Here is a 24179-nt window from a genome sequence, read left to right on the forward strand (position 1 = left end):
TTCTTTCCGGTGAGTTCTAAATTAATTCATATCACTCTTGAAAGGCTTTTAGTGTGATTTTCAATGTGCTGAGGTCATAGATAATGAGATAAAACATGCTAATGTGTGATGCTGCAGAACCACATCATGTCGACTGAGTAGCTTATGATTTGGCATTATTGCAGGCAAACCAGCATATGAAATGGATGTAACAAATCCAGACTGGGCACCAACACTGCACATGGGGCATGACGACATACCTGTATCAGACTCGGACCGGCACTCAAGGCGTACGCAACGGAAGCGAAAAAGAGCACCCATCGGAGGTAAACAACCCCCCCCCCTCTAAAAACATACTAAATTGCTATCACTGTACACTAATCCGCACATAACTTCCAGATGAATCACACACCTGTCATTGGAATATTGGTGTACATTTACCTTATGTCTAATTTTATCTTACAGGCTTTCGTTATGCAGCTGCAGAGTCTGAAGGTGTGCCCCGTGCAGAAGTGATTGATGAAGATCTGACAGAAGACCAACAGCAAAATCACAATGTCATGGAGGCAGTGGACAGCAGTTGTGTTGGACAAGTGGAGGTTGAGGTACCAGCTGCAAATGTGGATATACTGAAGAAATGTAAACCTTTTAAAATGATGACAGATTACAAACTCTCAGCTGTGTCTGTAATCAAACCTCTGTAACTTTGCTTCACTTCAGCAGCATCAGCTCATGTTCACATGTTGATTCATGGTTTGCTTCAGTTTTTGATGGACTGCAGAATATTTTGAAGGTTATCTGCTATAAAAAGCCAGAACAGGAAAATCTGCTTCATGTGTTTCTGTTTGATCCTCAGTGACTTTGACACAAAGGCCTCTGCTGTGATGATCACACCTCTGATCAAGTCTCACAGTGTCAGCTTTGTTTTTATACATATGGATATGTGCTGATAAATGATCAGAGTTATAATATTTCCCACTGTCTGCTGTGTGCCGTGACCTTTGACCTGCTAAAGACAGTCAGCTGTGGATTATTCATTGTTGTGTCTGATACTTAGAACTGTGAGGAAGAACACTACACAGTTAATCAGGGTCCCCTCTCTCTGAATCAGGAAAGGTGGGCAGGCCGCGTGTGGGCCGCGGGCCATACGTTGAGTCTCACTGTTTGAAATGTGAACATTGTTCTGCTGCAGTCAATGGACTAAACCAGAGAAGAAGAAAACAGACTTTACCATGAAGATCCTCAGTGTGGATCAGTATAATATCAGCCTGATGTCTGCAGTTTAGTGTCAGCACAACTTTCACATCATATTCATCTCAGCACAACTAAAACATGCTGACTGACCCCAGAGTTTCAAGTCCACATCCTGGACTCTCCAGGAAACCACACAGATGCTTCACTCCTGAATCCTGCAGCTTGTTGTTGGAGCTCAGGTCCAGCTCTCTCAGATGGGAGGGGTTGGACTTCAGTGCTGCTGCCAGATAATCACAGCTGATCTCTGACAAACCACAGCCCCTCAATCTGTATAAAGAATGAAAGATGTAAGTTTATTAGACAAAGTGTGAGCTTGAAATCATTCAGTGTTTCATCATCTGTTCAAAGCTGAAGAAGGTTCAGAATGTAGAAGTTTAGAAAATGGAAACTCCAAACAGCTGACAGAGTTCATACGCCTTTGTCAGGGTCAAATTCAAGCAAGACCATGTGAAAATTAAAACACATCATCCTAGGTGAACTTAACAAAAGGGGAACAAAGGTGTTTAAGACATAGAAAAGTACACCACACAAAAATACTGCAAAAGGAAACGGTCGCCTTATATACATAGTGTATAAACTCAAAATGCACATTTCACTTCAAATTAAGATTAAGGCTTTGAACAGATCACATAGTTCAGTTCAACATATAAGACTTTAAGAATGCACAAGCATCTACTTAAAATCTATTTAATTTATCATCCATGATATTATTTTGTACAATTCCAATGTATTTTGTTCATCTCCCTTAAATAAACAGGCAGTCTTAAAGTATGAAATATTCATATACAAACACATATAAATGTGTGTACTGTCTCAGTGGCTGATAGTACCCCACAGGCCTCAGTGTGAGCTTGAAGACATTTATAATGTTTAAGTAGTTTAATGTGCAGGTGCTGACGATAAACACATTTTGAATGAAAGCCGGGGAACTTTGGTAGCACAGAAACAAGTGGCTATTCTTTGTGACTATATGGATCACTCACAATACCATTATTTCACACAAAGGCACCAAATTAATACTCAAAAAAGCTGCAGCAATACACACAAATATAAACAGTACTTGGTGACAACTTTGCTTTTAGCCTTTAACCCTTCTTGACTACTTTTGATGTGGCCTCTATATTTTACCTTTAAAAACAGTTTATCTTGCCAATCTGTTATTTTCTCATTTTGACCAACTGTATCAGCACAATTTATCTAAATTCAGACAAAATTTAAAATACAAGTAGAAAGTGATATTTTGACTGTAAAAACCACACACATGTTTAACGAATCATCTTCATAACTTGAAATGCAAATAGAGATTGTACATTTTTAAAAATACGCACACGTTTTGCAAACAACAAAGTTATATGGTACTATTTACCAAAAAATGCAGCCAAGGCTCAGACGTTTTTCATATAATCATTTCAAACTATTTACAGAACAATCAGGTGTCAAACAATAGTTTGTGTCACTCTAACACATATGAGAACAGCACAGGGATAAACCTGCAGGTCTGACAGCAGGTGTGTCACTCAGCGTTTACACTGCAATCTGCCTTTGTTGGCTTTAAGGCAGCAACTGTGACGATCACTAGTAGAACTGACACACAAAACAAAACAACAGCTACACACTAAATACACAAGACAACAAACTAACTTGAGACCAAACACGGTAAACGTCACAAATCTCTCACGTATCAAAACTCTCTCTCTCTTTCGCTCACTCGCTCTCTCTTGCCGGTCACTCCTAAAACTTCCCCCTTTTGCTAAACAACCAAATGTCATGTTTCCATATCATTTTTGATTGGTCGACATGGTACATTTTCCCACCTATAGGGCTTTGGAGCGTGATGTCACGGGAGATGGGCCATGCCCCCTTCCGCCATGACAGTAGGCCAGCCAAAGGATACCATTTCAGCTATGGATCGTACGTGTTGTGTTGTCGGTTGCAACGTTAGATCACACGATCGTGAAGGCAAGAAGCTGGATAACGGGCTCTCTTTTCATCGTTTTCCATCCTGGAGGCAACGTGAGGGATCCCATGTATCCGATATTACTAAACAAAGACGTCAGGCTTGGATTGCAGCGGTGAGACGAGCGGATATCGAGTTCTCTGCAATCCCCAGCTTTTTGTTGGTTTGCTCACGGCATTTTCTTTCCGGTGAGTTCTAAATTAATTCATATCACTCTTGAAAGGCTTTTAGTGTGATTTTCAACGTGCTGAGGTCATAGATAATGAGATAAAACATGCTAATGTGTGATGCTGCAGAACCACATCATGTCGACTGAGTAGCTTATGATTTGGCATTATTGCAGGCAAACCAGCATATGAAATGGATGTAACAAATCCAGACTGGGCACCAACACTGCACATGGGGCATGACGACATACCTGTATCAGACTCGGACCGGCACTCAAGGCGTACGCAACGGAAGCGAAAAAGAGCACCCATCGGAAGTAAACAACCCCCCCCCCCCCTCTAAAAACATACTAAATTGCTATCACTGTACACTAATCCGCACATAACTTCCAGATGAATCACACACCTGTCATTGGAATATTGGTGTACATTTACCTTATGTCTAATTTTATCTTACAGGCTTTCGTTATGCAGCTGCAGAGTCTGAAGGTGTGCCCCGTGCAGAAGTGATTGATGAAGATCTGACAGAAGACCAACAGCAAAATCACAATGTCATGGAGGCAGTGGACAGCAGTTGTGTTGGACAAGTGGAGGTTGAGGTACCAGCTGCAAATGTGGATATACTGAAGAAATGTAAACCTTTTAAAATGATGACAGATTACAAACTCTCAGCTGTGTCTGTAATCAAACCTCTGTAACTTTGCTTCACTTCAGCAGCATCAGCTCATGTTCACATGTTGATTCATGGTTTGCTTCAGTTTTTGATGGACTGCAGAATATTTTGAAGGTTATCTGCTATAAAAAGCCAGAACAGGAAAATCTGCTTCATGTGTTTCTGTTTGATCCTCAGTGACTTTGACACAAAGGCCTCTGCTGTGATGATCACACCTCTGATCAAGTCTCACAGTGTCAGCTTTGTTTTTATACATATGGATATGTGCTGATAAATGATCAGAATTATAATATTTCCCACTGTCTGCTGTGTGCCGTGACCTTTGACCTGCTAAAGACAGTCAGCTGTGGATTATTCATTGTTGTGTCTGATACTTAGAACTGTGAGGAAGAACACTACACAGTTAATCAGGGTCCCCTCTCTCTGAATCAGGAAAGGTGGGCAGGCCGCGTGTGGGCCGCGGGCCATACGTTGAGTATCACTGTTTGAAATGTGAACATTGTTCTGCTGCAGTCAATGGACTAAACCAGAGAAGAAGAAAACAGACTTTACCATGAAGATCCTCAGTGTGGATCAGTATAATATCAGCCTGATGTCTGCAGTTTAGTGTCAGCACAACTTTCACATCATATTCATCTCAGCACAACTAAAACATGCTGACTGACCCCAGAGTTTCAAGTCCACATCCTGGACTCTCCAGGAAACCACACAGATGCTTCACTCCTGAATCCTGCAGCTTGTTGTTCCTGCTCAGGTCCAGCTCTCTCAGATGGGAGGGGTTGGACTTCAGCGCTGCTGCCAGATAATCACAGCTGATCTCTGACAAACCACAGCTCCTCAATCTGTATAAAGAATGAAAGATGTAAGTTTATTAGACAAAGTGTGAGCTTGAAATCATTCAGTGTTTCATCATCTGTTCAGAGCTGAAGAAGGTTCAGAATGTAGAAGTTTAGAAAATGGAAACTCCAAACAGCTGACAGAGTTCATACGCCTTTGTCAGGGTCAAATTCAAGCAAGACCATGTGAAAATTAAAACACATCATCCTAGGTGAACTTAAACACCTTTGTTCCCCTTTTGTTAAGACATAGAAAAGTACACCACACAAAAATACTGCAAAAGGAAACGGTCGCCTTATATACATAGTGTATAAACTCAAAATGCACATTTCACTTCAAATTAAGATTAAGGCTTTGAACAGATCACATAGTTCAGTTCAACATATAAGACTTTAAGAATGCACAAGCATCTACTTAAAATCTATTTAATTTATCATCCATGATATTATTTTGTACAATTCCAATGTATTTTGTTCATCTCCCTTAAATAAACAGGCAGTCTTAAAGTATGAAATATTCATATACAAACACATATAAATGTGTGTACTGTCTCAGTGGCTGATAGTACCCCACAGGCCTCAGTGTGAGCTTGAAGACATTTATAATGTTTAAGTAGTTTAATGTGCAGGTGCTGACGATAAACACATTTTGAATGAAAGCCGGGGAACTTTGGTAGCACAGAAACAAGTGGCTATTCTTTGTGACTATATGGATCACTCACAATACCATTATTTCACACAAAGGCACCAAATTAATACTCAAAAAAGCTGCAGCAATACACACAAATATAAACAGTACTTGGTGACAACTTTGCTTTTAGCCTTTAACCCTTCTTGACTACTTTTGATGTGGCCTCTATATTTTACCTTTAAAAACAGTTTATCTTGCCAATCTGTTATTTTCTCATTTTGACCAACTGTATCAGCACAATTTATCTAAATTCAGACAAAATTTAAAATACAAGTAGAAAGTGATATTTTGACTGTAAAAACCACACACATGTTTAACGAATCATCTTCATAACTTGAAATGCAAATAGAGATTGTACATTTTTAAAAATACGCACACGTTTTGCAAACAACAAAGTTATATGGTACTATTTACCAAAAAATGCAGCCAAGGCTCAGACGTTTTTCATATAATCATTTCAAACTATTTACAGAACAATCAGGTGTCAAACAATAGTTTGTGTCACTCTAACACATATGAGAACAGCACAGGGATAAACCTGCAGGTCTGACAGCAGGTGTGTCACTCAGCGTTTACACTGCAATCTGCCTTTGTTGGCTTTAAGGCAGCAACTGTGACGATCACTAGTAGAACTGACACACAAAACAAAACAACAGCTACACACTAAATACACAAGACAACAAACTAACTTGAGACCAAACACGGTAAACGTCACAAATCTCTCACGTATCAAAACTCTCTCTCTCTTTCGCTCACTCGCTCTCTCTTGCCGGTCACTCCTAAAACTTCCCCCTTTTGCTAAACAACCAAATGTCATGTTTCCATATCATTTTTGATTGGTCGACATGGTACATTTTCCCACCTATAGGGCTTTGGAGCGTGATGTCACGGGAGATGGGCCACGCCCCCTTCCGCCATGACAGTAGGCCAGCCAAAGGATACCATTTCAGCTATGGATCGTACGTGTTGTGTTGTCGGTTGCAACGTTAGATCACACGATCGTGAAGGCAAGAAGCTGGATAACGGGCTCTCTTTTCATCGTTTTCCGTCCTGGAGGCAACGTGAGGGATCCCATGTATCCGATATTACTAAACAAAGACGTCAGGCTTGGATTGCAGCGGTGAGACGAGCGGATATCGAGTTCTCTGCAATCCCCAGCTTTTTGTTGGTTTGCTCACAGCATTTTCTTTCCGGTGAGTTCTAAATTAATTCATATCACTCTTGAAAGGCTTTTAGTGTGATTTTCAACGTGCTGAGGTCATAGATAATGAGATAAAACATGCTAATGTGTGATGCTGCAGAACCACATCATGTCGACTGAGTAGCTTATGATTTGGCATTATTGCAGGCAAACCAGCATATGAAATGGATGTAACAAATCCAGACTGGGAACCAACACTGCACATGGGGCATGACGACATACCTGTATCAGACTCGGACCGGCACTCAAGGCGTACGCAACGGAAGCGAAAAAGAGCACCCATCGGAGGTAAACAACCCCCCCCCCCCCCTCTAAAAACATACTAAATTGCTATCACTGTACACTAATCCGCACATAACTTCCAGATGAATCACACACCTGTCATTGGAATATTGGTGTACATTTACCTTATGTCTAATTTTATCTTACAGGCTTTCGTTATGCAGCTGCAGAGTCTGAAGGTGTGCCCCGTGCAGAAGTGATTGATGAAGATCTGACAGAAGACCAACAGCAAAATCACAATGTCATGGAGGCAGTGGACAGCAGTTGTGTTGGACAAGTGGAGGTTGAGGTAGCAGCTGCAAATGTGGATATACTGAAGAAATGTAAACCTTTTAAAATGATGACAGATTACAAACTCTCAGCTGTGTCTGTAATCAAACCTCTGTAACTTTGCTTCACTTCAGCAGCATCAGCTCATGTTCACATGTTGATTCATGGTTTGCTTCAGTTTTTGATGGACTGCAGAATATTTTGAAGGTTATCTGCTATAAAAAGCCAGAACAGGAAAATCTGCTTCATGTGTTTCTGTTTGATCCTCAGTGACTTTGACACAAAGGCCTCTGCTGTGATGATCACACCTCTGATCAAGTCTCACAGTGTCAGCTTTGTTTTTATACATATGGATATGTGCTGATAAATGATCAGAGTTATAATATTTCCCACTGTCTGCTGTGTGCCGTGACCTTTGACCTGCTAAAGACAGTCAGCTGTGGATTATTCATTGTTGTGTCTGATACTTAGAACTGTGAGGAAGAACACTACACAGTTAATCAGGGTCCCCTCTCTCTGAATCAGGAAAGGTGGGCAGGCCGCGTGTGGGCCGCGGGCCATACGTTGAGTCTCACTGTTTGAAATGTGAACATTGTTCTGCTGCAGTCAATGGACTAAACCAGAGAAGAAGAAAACAGACTTTACCATGAAGATCCTCAGTGTGGATCAGTATAATATCAGCCTGATGTCTGCAGTTTAGTGTCAGCACAACTTTCACATCATATTCATCTCAGCACAACTAAAACATGCTGACTGACCTCAGAGTTTCAAGTCCACATCCTGGACTCTCCAGGAAACCACACAGATGCTTCACTCCTGAATCCTGCAGCTTGTTGTTCCAGCTCAGCTCCAGCTCTCTCAGATGGGAGGGGTTGGACTTCAGTGCTGCTGCCAGATAATCACAGCTGATCTCTGACAAACCACAGCCCCTCAATCTGTATAAAGAATGAAAGATGTAAGTTTATTAGACAAAGTGTGAGCTTGAAATCATTCAGTGTTTCATCATCTGTTCAGAGCTGAAGAAGGTTCAGAATGTAGAAGTTTAGAAAATGGAAACTCCAAACAGCTGAAGCCAACAGGAAGCAGCTTCAAACAAACACAACAAGAGAAAAAACTCTGAATGTTTCACATTAAAGTCGTACATTTATCATAAAAACAGGACAAAGACTTGAAAAAGTCGTGTTTTTCCTTCCAGGAACCACAAGGCTTCACTTTTAAAGGTGAAGTGTGAAAGAAATGGACATATTTGAAGTCCAACACCTTTTTCCAGTCACATTATTAAAGCAGACAAACTACAAGCTCATTTTCATTCCAACAAGTCATCTTCTGACCTGGACTAACAACACTGGTCTCTATGTGCAGCTGGCTGTGAGACCAGTGCTCAGGGAGCGTCTACAAAGTGCAACACTGAAAGAACATCACACACTAGCTGTGTCCCAAAACGTCGGCTGCATCCTTCGGAGGACCCGGTATTCGCGGTCTACGTGGGCCGGGTCCTTCAAAGACCGAAAAGGCTGGAAGTGCGAGGCTGTGAAATGGGACGGTCTCGCCTTCAGATTTGTGTCACCGCTGTCTTTGTGGAGTTTAATAAACTCGGCCGTCTGCTCCTTGCTATCTAAAATATAACAGGACACTGGCGTAAATTCTCGACCGTCTCACACTTCTGTTTAATCAGTTTCCTGTTTAACGTTTATTCAGCTGTGTGAAAATCCCGGAGGAACTTTGATCTCAGCCAAACCGATTTACTCCGGAACAAATAAAACACAGAAAAAAGGCAAACAATTACATTTTTAAGTTATCCGAGTGACTTATATATCATGTTTAACCTGAGTAGTGAAAGAGCGGGGTCTGAAAACGATGAAGCCGGGCGTCCGCTGCTCTCGCTGGCTGGAGTGACCATTGAACCCCCCGGCTTGCTAGCGAGCGGGTGGGTAACAGACGTCTCCGAAAACGTCGGCACACTTTTGCAAATATGCGATGTCTTGATAAACCAAGCAGATATTTGAAGTTTACACAGCTACTTTCTCGCCTGAAAATATGTTAAAAGTTTATTTTGTGACCCAGAAAGATTAATAAGAGTAATTTGAAAACTTAGTAGCTGCCGCCATTGTTGGCAGCTGAAATTTGGCTGGGCCGCGCTATGAATTCTGGGATATGGTGGGCCACGAAGGACACACCCGATGAATCCTTCAAATTCGGGGAAATGAAGGACGCATTTGTCGGGCACATTTGAAGGAGTCGACAAATACGGACAGCCTTCATCGCCTGGCTGTGACGTAATCGGCCTTCAAATGCAGCCTCTGGAGGATGCAGCCGACGTTTTGGGACACAGCTACTAATTTGCTTCCATCATCCAACCTGAAGAGGAAACAGAGACGGCTCCCCTTCAAAGTAAAAGCTGCTCCTTTTGGACACAGTATCAAAGAAAGTCTACAGTATAACATAGAAAAGACAGAACAAAGTTTTGGTTGTTTTTAAATTGTGCAGAAATGAAACTACACTAAGCTCAATTATGTGACAGACATTTCATCCCATGTCAGTTTGGCCTCATCCTGGGCTGGATTATCCAGCACACACTCTGACCACAGGCCCAGGGGCCACGCACAGCTGGGCTCCATCCAAGAGACAGGAAACAAACCAACACAATAATAAAAAGCACCATGTGATCTTCTTACATCTTCAAGACAAACATAGTAAAAACATGAGCATATTTGTTTCCTGATAAAATGATGTGACAGGTAGAACAGAGTAAAGTGGTGGTGTTACAGCCTTTCTCCCCTCTGCTGCCGAGGCTGTTAGTCTCTCCCAAACTCAGCTACAGGACTTCCAAATGAATGAAAGCAGCAGAAGTGGCTTTACAAATGAAAGAGGAAGAGGAGAAGAAGAGGAGAGGGAGGCCACCCTGACCATCACTCCAGCTGAAAACATCACACTTCCATTAAAGTTGGTGAGGAAATGTTGAGCAGGATGAGCTGCTGGCTAATCTGGAGGCTGTAGCAGCAGCTCACAGTCACAGTGGGTTTCCACTCATGAAAAAGCTCCGGCTGCTTCATTTCTCATCTCATATCAGAGACTTTAATGCTTCACTGAAGCTGTACTGTGATGCTTCCATATCCCAGTGAGGCCTCCATAATGATTTCAGCTGTTCTGTACACACACTGTGTGCCCTGTATGGCTCAAAGTCTCTGCAGCCTGTTTTTATCTGCTATCATCAGATCTTCATCATCCTCATTCACATCCCTGACACACTCTACAGCCTCATCAGCACTGACTTCATCTTCACTGACTGATGGAGCACAACATGAACCTGTGGAGGCTGAAACACTGTCCTGTCAAACATCTCCCCGTCACCACTCCACTTCTGTCAGCCTTTAAATGAACCCTGCTCAAGTCTGTCACTTCTGTTTGGAGCCAAAAGAGGTTAAAGATTACGCCACTACATTCTTGTCTAGAAAATATTAAAGTGTATTTGGTGACACACAAAAAAGGGTAAAAGTATAGTTTGGGTCCACACATGTCCAAACCCTGGTGTGTAGGCCTACTTAGTATTGAGAAAAGCCCACTAAAAGAACGCCCACCAGACCAAAGCAATGGTGTTGACTTGATCAGCATTAACCCCGCCCCCTGACTTTGATGGGTGAAGCTGACAAATAAAATGTATTTATGAACAGCGATGCAGGGCCAGGAGTAGCAACGTGAATTAAATAAATACATCATTAAATAATTCATTAAATGTGTCAGTAAAATAATTAAAATAGAAAACAAACCAACAAAATATGTAATTAACTAATTTGAATTGTACATAAATACTTAATGAATTATTTTAAATGAAATTAACCGATAATTCATTGTGATTTTGTTTTGTGTTTTGATGAGCTAATAATCAGCTCTCTTTTTCTCATTGTTGTTCTAAGCCGCTTATCCAAAGGTAAGGCACTACCTGTTGAATTATTTCCAAAGTGTGCCAAATTGGACATTACAAATTAAAGTCTACTCACTGAAATTACTGGGGAATGTCTGCTTTGATTTTGATGAGAATCTCATGACAGTACTGAGGATTTAATGCAGTTGGACTGCTAAAAATGATTGAATGCGGTTGGACCGCTAAAGGATTTAATACGGTTGGACCGTGGAAAGCAGTTGGACTGCTGAGTGATTTTAGTATATTAGGGAATTTGGTTATTGTTTGGGGTGGAGCCCGTATTGGTTATAAGGTTGGACCTGCTTCAGTCTTACACTTTTTTGGCTGTTTTACTGTTGTTCCAAAGTATTATAAATTATTCAAGAACGTCAGTTGGACTGATAGGAAGCGCAGTGCTCAGAGGTAACGCTTGCCAATGCCAAGGACGCTTAGGCATTGTCCTCGAAGAGGGATAGTCAGTTGGTCACTGTGGAGCTTGGGGCACTCCAGAATAACTAGGAGTTAGAGTCTCCTTACCGTTTGGAACGGTAGTCTGCGCTTTTTTGGCCAGCAGAAGTTGGACTTCGGGCGTGTAACTTTAACTTAAAACTTCGGGGTAAGCCTTGGCTGTGAAATGCCAAAAATAGAGCTTCAGGCAAAGTTTGGGTTGGTTGACGCTTTTAAATTGAGTTAGGGATTTTAGAGATGAGGCCAGAAACTGTTGGACAGATACTGGTTAATTGATCACAAAAAAGTTGGACTTTATCGGTTGGACCGTTAACTTAAATTTGTCGAAATTGTTTAGGCGCTAAAGCTGACAGATGTGACAGTGGTTGTAAATATAAGACGTCTTTGTAATATAAAATAAGAGATCTCTGTGTGAAAGGAGTCTGAGGCAGTGCTGGAGCTATTTTTAGACTGTGTGTGTATGAGTGTGAAAATGCAAATTAGTCAGCAGTGAACTGTTTAAACCACAGTTGGTTTTACAAATACTGCTGCAAACATTGTTGAGTGTGTGTTTAAGACGCCATTTATGTTCATTAGAGGGCTATAAATAAAGTTTTGAGTTGCCGTAGTGGATGTATAGTAATTGACTGAGTTTTGATATATAAATATAGTGAGTGCACTGTATATATTTAAGACTAACATATTACTTTTAGGAGTAACCTCTCATCAGCAATAAATGCTGGTGTGTTTTATTTTTTCTATTCTATGTGTGTGCTGTGAGAATTAATAGAGGTTTCAATTGTTTTCTTTGACTTGCTCTTTCTGATTATGAAAGGCATGTCTGAAATACTCTTAGGAAAGCGTGTTGTGAGTATATTCCTCAACTCTTGTCACAGTTTAAGTGTGTGAATGCTGTGAGTAGCAGGCTTTGAGTGATTGGGTGTGATTTGTACAAAATAATAAATAATAATAACACTATGAAAGTTGATAGTAGAGTGAGTGCAGAAGTGGAAGTGTGAGAGAAAAGGCGGTGTGTGTGTGAGACGATCTGACAAACGCAAAGAATTTAGTATATTTAGAAGTGTGTGCGTGAAATAAGGGTGAATTGTTTTAGATCAAGACTTAGTAAAACAAGAGTTTTATTAGCCTGTAAAAAAAACAAAACAGGAGAGATAGAAACAGAAAATATGGTTCTGAGCAGCTGCAAGGTTGACAGGAAATGGTGTGTGTGACAGGAACTTTGCATGCCCATAAAAGGAACTGACTGTGACAAGTGAGCACACAGAGAGAGAAACATACGAGGTAAACTCCAGGCAGATGAAGCAAATGGAGGTTTTAAGAAAAGAAATGAAAAGGATATTAATTGTATGCTTTAGTGTGTCAATACAGGTGGACTTCTTTCAACCTAGAATCTTGAGTACAAAACCATTGATTAACAGAATTGGGAGGAAAACAGGCCAGATTTTGGCTTAAAATTTTACAGCTTGACCTCCCACTTGTCCCGATCCTGAGAAGAAGCTCATAGGACAGTTAATCTCCTGATGAAGACCGACAGAACATCGTGGACTTCAAGAATTAACAGCAGGCAAAAGACAGTGCAACTGAAACTACACTGACGATACCAGCAGCAGCATGGAAGAAAAGCACGTGATGGAAAATGCACGGTGAACTGCAGGCTGGTAAGAACAGTGTGACATAACTGTTTAAAGACACTGAATGGGATATTTTGCCAGGCTGGGATTTAATCTAAAAGGAAAATACTGAAAAGAGCAACGGAGAAGAAACAGAGAAGAAACAGACTGTGTTTGCTGGGGATCACAAGACAACAAAGGACACTAAGAGAAGGGCACAGGGGCCAGTGGGAAGGTGAAGCCCAGACGAGTTCGACTGCGAGAATAGAGGGTACAATTGGGTTGAAATTGAAGCCGGAACTCAGGATGGTTTAGGGATGTCCACGTCACAAACAAAGAGGTAAACAAAAAGAAGGTAAAATAAAGAGAGAAAATAACTGACAATTACATTAATGAATAGAAGACACACATACAGATATTACATAGATTTATTTTTAGGATAAAGGGGAGAGCTTATACGTAGAAATGACTTTTTATACATATTGCATTTTGTGCCTTTAAGGGAGTTGTGGCTCAATTCGTCTCTTGTGGGTCACGAGCCTTTGGCTAGCGCTATGATTAGCCAATCTACTGTGAGGATGATATGAGTTATTGAAGGATTGCACACGCTTACAGACACAGAGTCCATAAACACACATGACAGTATTGATTCCAGGCAAAAGGCCTCAAATTAATTTAGCGTTTAACTGAACTTGAGCTGGCCCTGTAACAAGTGACAGAAAAGAGGAACTGAATAGGAGTTTCTTGCTTTAGAGAAGGACCAAAGGAAGGAAAGCATATATTTTGGTTAAGTCTGATAAACTAGAATGAGAAGGTATTGTTACATCAAAGGAGCAAGATGAAATAAAAAGGCTGTACCAAAAACAGGTTATAACATAGGAAATGTGAGTTTTAAAATGAAGTTAGTGTTAACACACAGGAGTTGTTTCAAGGCAGCGTTTAGCTATGATAAAATGTATGCAGGAGTAATTGCTTATATGTTTAAACTTAATTGATTAAAGTGGTTGTTTTTTTTTGGATCTTTTAGTAGAATAGGCGCTTATAATGATTTTCTTGTGAAAGGAGATTCTAGGTCAGAGTGGAGGCCTTGCAGCAGCGAGACTTCTGTGTACAGGATGTTGATGATTAGATAAGGCAAGCGACAGGAAACGCATGCAGGGACGTGAAAGCAGCGTTTTAAGAGTTTTAAAATGATGAGTAACGTTGAAGAATATATATAAATACAAGTCAATAAGTCAAGAAGATAATTAGGATCAGGCTTTTGATTAAAGAGTCCCAAAGATGATAAGTTAGGGAGGTGCAGGAAAAGGTGTTTTGTTTGCTTTACAGAAGATCTCGGCGACCACAGGGGGGTGAGGATCCTGGAGGCCCGAGGCATGATGGACCACAAGAGAGGGACGCAGAAAAAACCTAATCTTACGCATGGAGTGTTCTCGAGGGGGAGCTGGTGTTTATTACTGGACCACTTAGATGACATGAGGTTGTCTGATTTGCTGAGCCAGAGGACAGCTAGAGAGGGTCAGAGCGGGAGTGGTGACCCCGATGTCCATGATGCCATGGATGGACATGGAAGCAGCTGAGTGGGCCGAGGAGTGACCCAACACAATGTATTGTGACCTCTGGAACACCAGAGAGAGGGAGTATTGAGATTGGAGAGATATTTTGCTGCTATTGTTAATAATCATCATCATTACCATTGCATTAATAATATAATCTACAAAATTGATATTGCATTCAGATGTTTAAACAGTGTGTGTCTTTCAGAAAGACTAAGTTGCAGGCTGACAGGAAGTTGCAGGTTTGAAGAGTGTGTCTTTTGCAGAACTGAAACCGAAAGCAGAGTCTAAGTGCAGGTTATTCTGAGGAGCCTTTAAGGACGAGGCACACACTTAGTTAAAGAGAATCATTTATAGGTGGAAGTTTAATCATGTTTTGCTCGGGGTTGCAAAAGAGCAGTTTGTCGCAGAACTGCTGCTGATGTGTCAAGATGATAAGCGAGCATCCGGCAGTGACAGGAAGTACCTGCCATGAAGATAGGAGATAATGTTCTTTTAAACTGTGTTAAAAGTCATTGTGGTTTTGATTTGACGTATGCATATATTCTGTTTGTGACGTATGAGAGGGCGTCATTAAATTCAAGCCCTGATGGTATAAAATATCTGTTTATGCTTTGATTAAGTCGGAGATCAGCCCGGTCTGCGAACGGAGCTGGTCTTCCCACGCGTGTATTTCATTAAAATCAATTGTTTGACCAAGTTCTGGACCATGGTTGTTTGTACTCTCCTTCCCCAATATTTGAACCTTAACATTAGTTTACTCAAAATAATTTTAAGACATCAATATTAAAGGTTAAGTTATGATAATGAATACATGCAACTATAACTGATGACATAAGAATTTGGATTTTTTAAGCTAAAGCGAAGGTGCTGACTCACTTGACATGTTACTCTCAAATCCTCCCTAATAACAATAACATAATTACACTTTAGCCACAAGAGGGCAGCAGCATTAATACAAGTCACGTGTATATAAAGGTACAGTGATTATATTACAGTGATTTTGACAAAAACAAAACAGAGGTTCATGGCAGTGTGTTTTCCATAACATACCAACCAAATTAAATAATAAAAACTTTATAACTTACAGAGCTTTTTTAGAGACTTTGACCACTGGCAGCAGCCTCAGAAGAGCCTCCTCTGAAGCAAAGTATTTATTCAGGTCAAACTCATCCAGATCTTTTTCTGATGACAGTAAGATGAAGACCAGAGCTGACCACTGAGCAGGAGACAATTTATCTGTGGAGAGACGTCCTGAACTCAGGGACTGTTGGATCTCCTCCAGTAGAGAACGATCATTCAGTTCATTCAGACAGTGAAACAGATTGATGCTTTTCTCTGCAGACAGATTCTCACTGAGCTTCTTCTTGATGTACTGAACTGCTTCTTGATTGCTCTTTGAGCTACTTCCTGTTTGTGTCATGAGGCCTTGCAAACAAGTTTGATTAGTCTTCAGACCCAAGAGAAAACGAAGGAACAAGTCCAGGTGTCCATTGGGGCTCTGTAAGGCCTTGTCCACAGCACACTGGTAGAAGTATTTCTCTGTCTGAGAGATTGTTTGTTGTTTTTCCAGCTGATTGAGTCCAGAGTTGATGAAGGTCAGGTGGACATGAAGAGCAGCCAGAAACTCCTGAACACTGAGATGAACAAAGCAGAACACCTTGTTCTGGTACAGTTGTTTCTCCTCTTTAAAGATCTGTGTGAACACTCCTGAGTACACTGAGGCTGCTCTGATATCGATGCCACACTCTGTCAGGTCTGGTTCATAGAAGATCAGGTTTCCTTTCTGCAGCTGATCAAAAGCCAGTTTTCCCAGTGACTCAATCATCTTCCTGCTCTCTGGACTCCAGTGTGGATCTGTCTCAGCTCCTCCATCATATTTGATCCTCTTCACTTTGGCCTGAACCACCAGGAAGTGGATGTACATCTCAGTCAGGGTGTTGGGCAGCTCTGCTCCCTCTCTGGTTTCCAGCACATCCTCCAGAACTGTAGCAGTGATCCAGCAGAAGACTGGGATGTGACACATGATGTGGAGGCTTCGAGCTTTCTTGATGTGGGAGATGATCCTGCTGGCCTGCTCCTCATCTCTGAATCTCTTCCTGAAGTACTCCTCCTTCTGCGGGTCAGTGAACCCTCTGACCTCTGTCACCATGTCGACACACCAAGGAGGGATCTGATTGGCTGCTGCAGGTCGTGTTGTTATCCAAAGGCGAGCAGAAGGGAGCAGGTTCCCTCTGATGAGGTTTGTCAGCAGCTCATCCAATGAGGTGGACTTTCTTGTTTCAGTCAGGATTTTAGTTTTGTTGAAGTCCAAATTAAGTCGACACTCATCCAGACCATCAAGTATGAACACAACCTGGAAGTCTTCAAGCCTGCAGATTCCTGATTCGTTAGTTTGATTAAAGAAGTGATGAACAAGCTCCACCAAGCTGAACTTTTCCTCTTTCAGCACATTCAGCTCTCTGAAAGTGAATGGAAATATGAACTGGATGTCCTGGTTGGCTTTGTCTTCAGCCCAGTCCAGGCTGTATTTCTGTGTTAAGACTGTTTTCCCAATGCCAGCCACTCCCTTTGTCAGCACTGTTCTGATTGGTTCGTCTCTTCCTGGTGAGGCTTTAAAGATGTCTTCTTGTCTGATTGTTGTTTCTGGTCTGTCTGGTTTCCTGGATGCTGTTTCAATCTGTCTGACCTCATGTTCCTCATTGACCTCTGCAGTCCCTCCCTCTGTGATGTAGAGCTCTGTGTAGATCTGGTTCAGGAGGGTTGGGCTTCCTGCTTTAGCGATGCCCTCAAACACACACTGGAACTTCTTCTTCAGTTGGGCTTTAAGTTCACGTTTACAGAGTGGAGCAAATATTTCTGAAGGTAAGAAATTCAGAAACAAATATTATATAATAAATATCATAGCCTTTCAGTACCCTGAAAGGATGAATGTCTATTGGTCCATTTCTTGAGCTATTAGGAAAGATCAATATTCAGTCTTTAGAGAAATTCTCTTACTGCTCTGCAGATGGTCAGCCATCTCATGCTGCTTAAGTCTCCTCAAGAAGTGGAGTGTGATCTTCAGAAATGCTTCTCTGCAGCTCTTTCTTTCATCTTCATCCTCTCCTTCAAACATCTCCTCATCCTCCATCTGGCTCTTTAAAGTTTCTGGGTGATCTGGACTCAGAAGCTTCTGGATCTTCTTCAGCTCGTTCTTCACAAACATGGTGATGTTGTCCTCCAGCCGCTGGAAAAGAAGACTATATGAATTACCCAGTGGTAAATGGACTGGTTCTTATATAGCTCTCTTTGATACTCTGTGCACACAAAGCATTTATACAACATGCCTCATTCAACCAAGCACATTGTTCTATGCTTAAATACTTTCTTTCACACTCTGATGGATGCATCAGAGGGCAGCTTGGGTTTAGTACGTTACCCAGTACATTTGCCAGCCAGGGTTTGATTCACAAACCTAACTAGTAGCTGACCTGCTCACCTCCTGAGCTACAGTCACCCCAATCTGACTGAAATCATGGAGCCCAAACTCTGACTTATGTTGGACACACTGACAATCCTCTGGTCCACAAAGTGCAGCATAGAGGTGACTGAAAAGAACAAATGTAAACGTAGTACTACAAACCATAACCACAGAGTCCAGGTGTGTTTGATGCTGCTGTGCAGACTGACCAGTGGAAACCTCTGCTCTCTGCTGGTCCACTCTGTGGAGGAGTAATGTATAATTAGCTCATGTTATGTCTGTCCACACACAGACACAAGCTAAAGGTCCATGAAGTGATGTTTGGATGGGTTCAGTCAATCAGATGACTGTCATGGTGAAGCTTTGCTAGTCCTGCTGATCCCACTGAGAATTAACAACTCAGTTTCCAGATGTCTGTAGTTTTCTGCTCAGTTTCTTTAGTCCCAACAGCTCTTACCATCTCCTGCATAAAGCTTTCCCTCCATGCTCAGATGCCCTGGAACAAGGTGCTCTCTTTATATCAGTGACTGGTTTAAAGTGACAACTCGCCAAACTTTGTGTCAGCAAAAGTAGTTCTAATGTTTCTTACATTTATTACATTTTTACATTTTTACACACACAAATCAATGAACGCAAAAACATGAACTTTCCAGATATTTTGTTTCACAATGTTACAAAACTCAGTTCACAACTACACAGTCTGATTTACAAGTACAAAATATTTATGACCACAGTTTGAGCCGATGTATGTCCCGAGTCTGTGGACTCAGTGGTTTTGTTTTGATTGTTATTGTCTTTTGTTACAATTTCATTCTGATTAAGATTTTCTAGTTCTGAGGTTTTGGTTTCTGTGTTCCCTCTGTACTGTGTTAGTATTGTGTCTCTGTGTTCACTTCCTGTTTTATTTTGACAGTGCCATGTCCTACGTTAGTGTGTCTACTTTTGCTTCCCCTTGTCTGGTTATGTCCAATGAATCCTGCTGTGTCTCCCTTTTCTCATTCCCTGATTTCTCTTTTGTGTATATGAGCCCTTTGTTTTCTCCTGCTTGTTGCTGGTTCGTCTGTGTTGTCTCCCCGTGTCTCCGTTTAAGGTTTCAGGTTAGTTTTTTAGTTTTTCAGTAGAGGTTATCTTAGCTTCTGCACAGGCCATCTCCACTGCACTTCACCGTTTCAATAAAGCTCACTCACTTCACAGCAGTGTTGGCATCTTGGGTCCTTTATTAAATTCAACATGGCTCGCCCCGCTAGCCGTGACATAAGATGTGAAAACAATATCCAAAAAACACGAGAGACAAACAGGAAATAGTTTTAAGGTGCAGGGCCAACAAACTGAGTCTAGCCATGAACTCAGAGTTGATTGAATTAGCATTTTGAATTGGCTGATCTGAGCAATCAAGTCTATGTTCACTTTGAGTTAAGATTATACGTGATTGATGTAAAAGAAAAAAGCCATCATCAGCAACTGATTCTGATTTAGCAGGTTTTCAAATCTAAACGGTACCCATCCCTAGCTGGCTGTAGTTAAACCTTTACTTAAAAAGCATCCCTAGACCCAGCTGTCTTAGCTAATTATAGGCCAATCTCCAACCTGACAATCCTTGAAAGAGTAGTTGGGGGGAGACAATCAGAGGGGCAGTGTGATGATCTTAGGTTACGAACTACCGCAGTCAAGTCATTAAGGGAGACGGGATCAAACTGCTCTAAGACAGCTGAGCACACAGGAGAAAGACTCTGATCTGAGGCAGCAGTCGGCGAGACAAGAGCCCTAATAGACAGAAGCTTGTTGTTAAAAAATGCTAAAAAGAGTGACGCTGAAAAACTAGTTCATGCATTTATTACTTCCAGGCTGGACGACTGTAATTCATTATTATCAGGATGTCCTAAAAACTCCCTGAAAAGCCTTCAGCTGATCCAAAATGCTGCAGCAAGAGTCCTGACAGGGACTAGAAAGAGAGCAGATTTCTCCTGTTTTGGCTTCCCTTCATTGACTTCCTGTTAAATCCAGAATTCAAAATCCTGCTCCTCACATACAAGCAGTGTTGGGACTAACGCGTTATTAACTCATTCACTGCCATTGACATCTATAGCCGTCAATTGCAGTGCATGAGTCAATGGGTTTAACTCATTCACTGCCAATGGCTGGCAGTGAATGAGTTAAGTAACGCGTTACAGTAACTACGTTATTATTGTGGTAACGAGCACGGTAACTAGTTATTATGCCAAAATCAGGAACGCGTTAGTCGTTACTGAGATTTAGATAGGGTCGTTACTCGTTACTTCGTGTGGTGGCTATCGCGGAGCTTCCACAGATTCAGTAACATTAGCAAGTGGTGGAGGCCAGCAGGTGGATGAAGGAAAGGGGACGCAGAAGGAGAAGAGATCCGAGGCGGCTGCTGCCGGTCCAAGTGTGAACTGAACTTCAGGTAAGAAGTTATGACCTGCAGTCTCTCTGGGTCAGATATGAACCAAGTTTAGGTGGAGTTTATTTTCGTTATTCTGACTTTTTCCGTACTGCGTGCTAGCTAGCATGACGGAGTTTCTATACAGCTGGGTGGTGCTATGAAGTTAATGATGTTGAACTTTATTTTGTTCATAAGTTATTAGAGTTGCCAACCGTCCCGTCTGGTATTCAGAGAAAATATTACGCGTTTCTTATTGAGGTGAAAAGGATCAGTTTGTCCCGTAATTCAGCTACAATGAAAAAGGCACAAAGCTGGAGTTATTCTGTGTTTACGCTGCACAGCTGCCTCTTCTTCTCTCATTCTCCCCCCTCCCTCTCCCGTTTCTACTTCAATCATGAAAACTGATCAATGATCAGCTGATCGGCTCTCTTGTTTGTTTATCGCTCACTTTGCGCCAGAAAGAGGAAACCAGCGGATGTCGCGGTAAACAACAGCAGCACTTTTAAGCTTGATCAGCTGTTGTTAGAATTTATTTAATATTAATTTCTAGTATCAGCTGATGTTTGATGGAGCCACAGCTGTAAAGCTGCTGGTCATGATATGGTTTGGTTATCTGGTGAGAGGGAAACATGAAGATGAAACCAGGAGACGTCCTTACTGGATCATCAGAGCTGAACAGGTGATGGAGAAACAGGTTTACCTTTTAGGTGACATGAATGAGTTGAAGGGAAGTTATGAACCGTTTCTGAGAGACAAATAACACCAGGATCCTTTTTTAGGTAGCTGACAGCTGGTAACTGTGCAGGTGCGGATCTAGCAAAGTGTTGCCAGGGGGGCATGTAGGGCATTAACAGGGAGAGGGGGGCACAAGGAAATACTTTTCTTTCTTATTCCCATTTAAAATGTCTAGCTTTTAAAAAATAATTATCTGAATCTTACAACAAACGATTGATAGATTGATGCATATATACCATCAAAACAGTGTACATCACTGTCACAACAGTGTTTGTTTTCATTCAAAGGCTTTATGTTTTTCCTATAATGGTGGGCCGGTCTCTAGTCAAAATGCCCGGACCAATTTTCTGTCCCAGTCCAGCCCTGTATGCAGCTCATCTGCAGTCTGGTGTTACCTACATCTTCCTATTCAGAAGGCAGAATTTCCAAGTTCTGAGTACAATCAAAGCACCACGACTGCAGTTTTTGTGTTGATGTAAAAGGCGCACATGACGCTGTGACGTAGGCTAGAATCATGGCAGCAGTCAATGACGGTCCAGACGTGGGATTTCTCTCGTGGAAATGTGCACATTATCTTTTCCTTTCTATTGGTAGGTGGCACAATGCACTGTGGCAAGTAAGCAAGCTAGAAGACTGGCAAAGTTATGGAAGAAACACATTAACAAGAGAATTCTGAGTAAAACCAAAGTTACTTTCCCTAGTAACTAGTTACTTTGAAAATAACGAGTAACTTGAAGTAACTGAGTTACTTTTGAGAGAAGTAACTAGTAATGTAATTAAGTTACTATTTTAAAGTAACTTACCCAACACTGCATACAAGGTCTTAAATAATCAGGCCCCATCTTATCTTAATGCTGCACCACAACACCTGATCTCTGGTTTCCTCACCTCTTCAATCCCACTTTAATACTTGACTAAACTCATTTTCCTGTTTAGGTGTTGAGGCAAAGCCGCCCATCTACAATGCAGGCAACAGCAAACGGAGCTATTTTTGATTCCCTTTGGGTTTTTTCTACTTTTGTGCTACAAAATGTTCAAGCTGATTAAATTCATTAGAATAAAAGTTCAGATAATTTTCTCATATTAATGTTGGAGGTAGAAATTCAGGTAACTTTGCACAAAAACTGGCAGAAATTTCCTTCAAAGATGGCGTTTTTACTTTAATACTGTGAGTACATTTCAGAGCCTGTACTCTTTTACCTTTACTTGAGTAAAGAAGCTGAATCAGTATTTCAGCTTTAAGAGGGTATTTTAACACAAACATCAGTCCTTCTACTTAAGTATGTTTGACACTTTGTTTACGTCTAAATTAACTTTACTGTTAACGAGTTTTCATGTTTCTGTAATCCACCAGTGTGCTCATGCTTTTTTAATTGAAAACATATTTTTAAAGATCAAATATAATTATGTTTGTTATTTGTGGATTTTAAATGTCCTTGACAGAGACAGATGATGATCATTATCCTGCACTGTGGTCTCAGGTTTGGTCGAGCTAGCACAAAGAATGGCTATGTTGAACTTCCTCCTGGGATCTACACTAAGAAGTGAGTCCAACATTAGCAGGGTCTCTTTCCTTTATCTGGATTCACTTTAGCATTCACAGTCACGTGAAGCTTGTTATTAACTCGATAAGTCAACCCAGGCTTTCAGCTGAGCGCTCACATGAAACACATGGTGTTGGCAGCATCTGATCAATCATATTCATGGAGACGTGTATCAGCAACAGAGCAGCTGAGTTTGCAGAAGGAAGTCAAACTAAACCACAGGAACAATATGAGGAGATTACACACATAATAAAATACTAGCAGTAACACAGCTGCTGCAGACAAATCAGTCGTGTGATCGTGTGTGAGAGGAGAAGGACTGTAAAGGAGTTTGGTGTTAAAAGCTCTGTATGAATGTGGGAGACTTTGAAGGGCTTTAAAAAGGCCAATATAAAATAAAAGGCAGCAAAATTGCTGAGTGTGAAAGTCACCAGACTTATCAGACCTCTGTGATTAAGACCTGTAAGAACACCTATTTGTACTTGTTGGCATTATATCAAACACACACGTATATTAAGCCTTTGTTTGAACTCTGGTTGAATTTGTTACTTTCAGACTGTGAAACATCACAGAGGCTGCAGCTGCAGATCTTTTATTCACCTGGAAATTTACTTTAAATGTTAGATGGAAAATGTATTGCTCAGTTTCACCAAAGTAAGAACAAGAATCCATAAACCTTCATAAAGACAAACATCTCCCAGAACATTGAGCTGCTGAAGTGTCACTGAAGGGAAAAACTATTTGTCCTCCTCCATCCAGCAACACCTGAAACACCTGAGTGGAAGCTCCTCCCTACACTGTGTTTGAAGCAAAGCACAAAGGAGACACCTGCTGGAGCAGCTGGAGTCCTACAGACACTCAGCCTCTTCACTACACAAACACCTCCTACAACATCCACTCTTTCCACTCTGACTGCTGTGTTTGTGGAAACACTCCAACACACACCGCTTCACATACCAACATAGAAATGTGTGAAAAAGAGCTGAGCTGATATTAAACATGAGGATTTATTCAGAAATACAGAGTCAGGAACAACATCTAGACACACATTACCTCTCAGCAGCAGAAGAACAGCCTTTAAAGTTTATAACAGCATCCTTCGAGTCGTTGCTCTTTAAGGAAACACAGCTGGGTTCAGGTCCAGGAGATTCTGGCCTCTTATTGATCCTAAGAGAAAAACAATAAATGTAA

At 41.3% G+C, this 24179-nt stretch overlaps 4 protein-coding genes across 4 annotated transcripts in view; all 4 read right to left on the reverse strand.

Moving 5' to 3' along the window:
- Positions 1-24179, reverse strand: part of LOC146675685 (protein NLRC3-like) — a 388198-nt gene that overhangs the window by 354304 nt on the left and 9715 nt on the right. The gene's annotated exons all lie outside the window — the stretch shown is intronic.
- Positions 1-24179, reverse strand: part of LOC146675695 (protein TANC1-like) — a 407338-nt gene that overhangs the window by 115885 nt on the left and 267274 nt on the right. The window lies entirely within an intron of this gene.
- On the reverse strand, positions 1305-4871 carry LOC146675698 (ribonuclease inhibitor-like; the record flags this gene model as incomplete). The annotated part of the gene is made up of 2 exons (XM_085400818.1): positions 1305-1500; positions 4696-4871. Coding segments are annotated over 2 exons (372 nt in total), but the record flags the coding sequence as incomplete, so codon positions are not given.
- On the reverse strand, positions 15930-18144 carry LOC146675699 (protein NLRC3-like). The gene is made up of 2 exons (XM_085400629.1): positions 17846-18144; positions 15930-17704 (listed from the first exon to the last, which is right to left on the reverse strand). Exons 1-2 carry the CDS (start codon positions 18051-18053, stop codon positions 15930-15932), a joined length of 1983 nt encoding a protein of 660 aa, XP_085256755.1. The 5' UTR covers positions 18054-18144.

The sequence above is a fragment of the Rhamphochromis longiceps genome, linkage group LG3, assembly GCF_057381845.1.
Source record: "Rhamphochromis longiceps isolate RC_006_pf linkage group LG3, R_longiceps_female_GT1.1, whole genome shotgun sequence".
Classification (NCBI taxonomy): domain Eukaryota; kingdom Metazoa; phylum Chordata; class Actinopteri; order Cichliformes; family Cichlidae; genus Rhamphochromis; species Rhamphochromis longiceps.

What these genes read in the sequence shown, in the direction of transcription:
- LOC146675699 (XM_085400629.1), bottom strand. Translation starts at nt 18,053, where the DNA reads ATGTTTGTGAAGAACGAGCTGAAGAAGATCCAGAAGCTTCTGAGTCCA. An exon ending in GGCTGACCATCTGCAGAGCA is followed by an intron (nt 17,705 to 17,845) that starts GTAAGAGAATTT and finishes TCTTACCTTCAG; the next exon opens with AAATATTTGCTCCACTCTGT.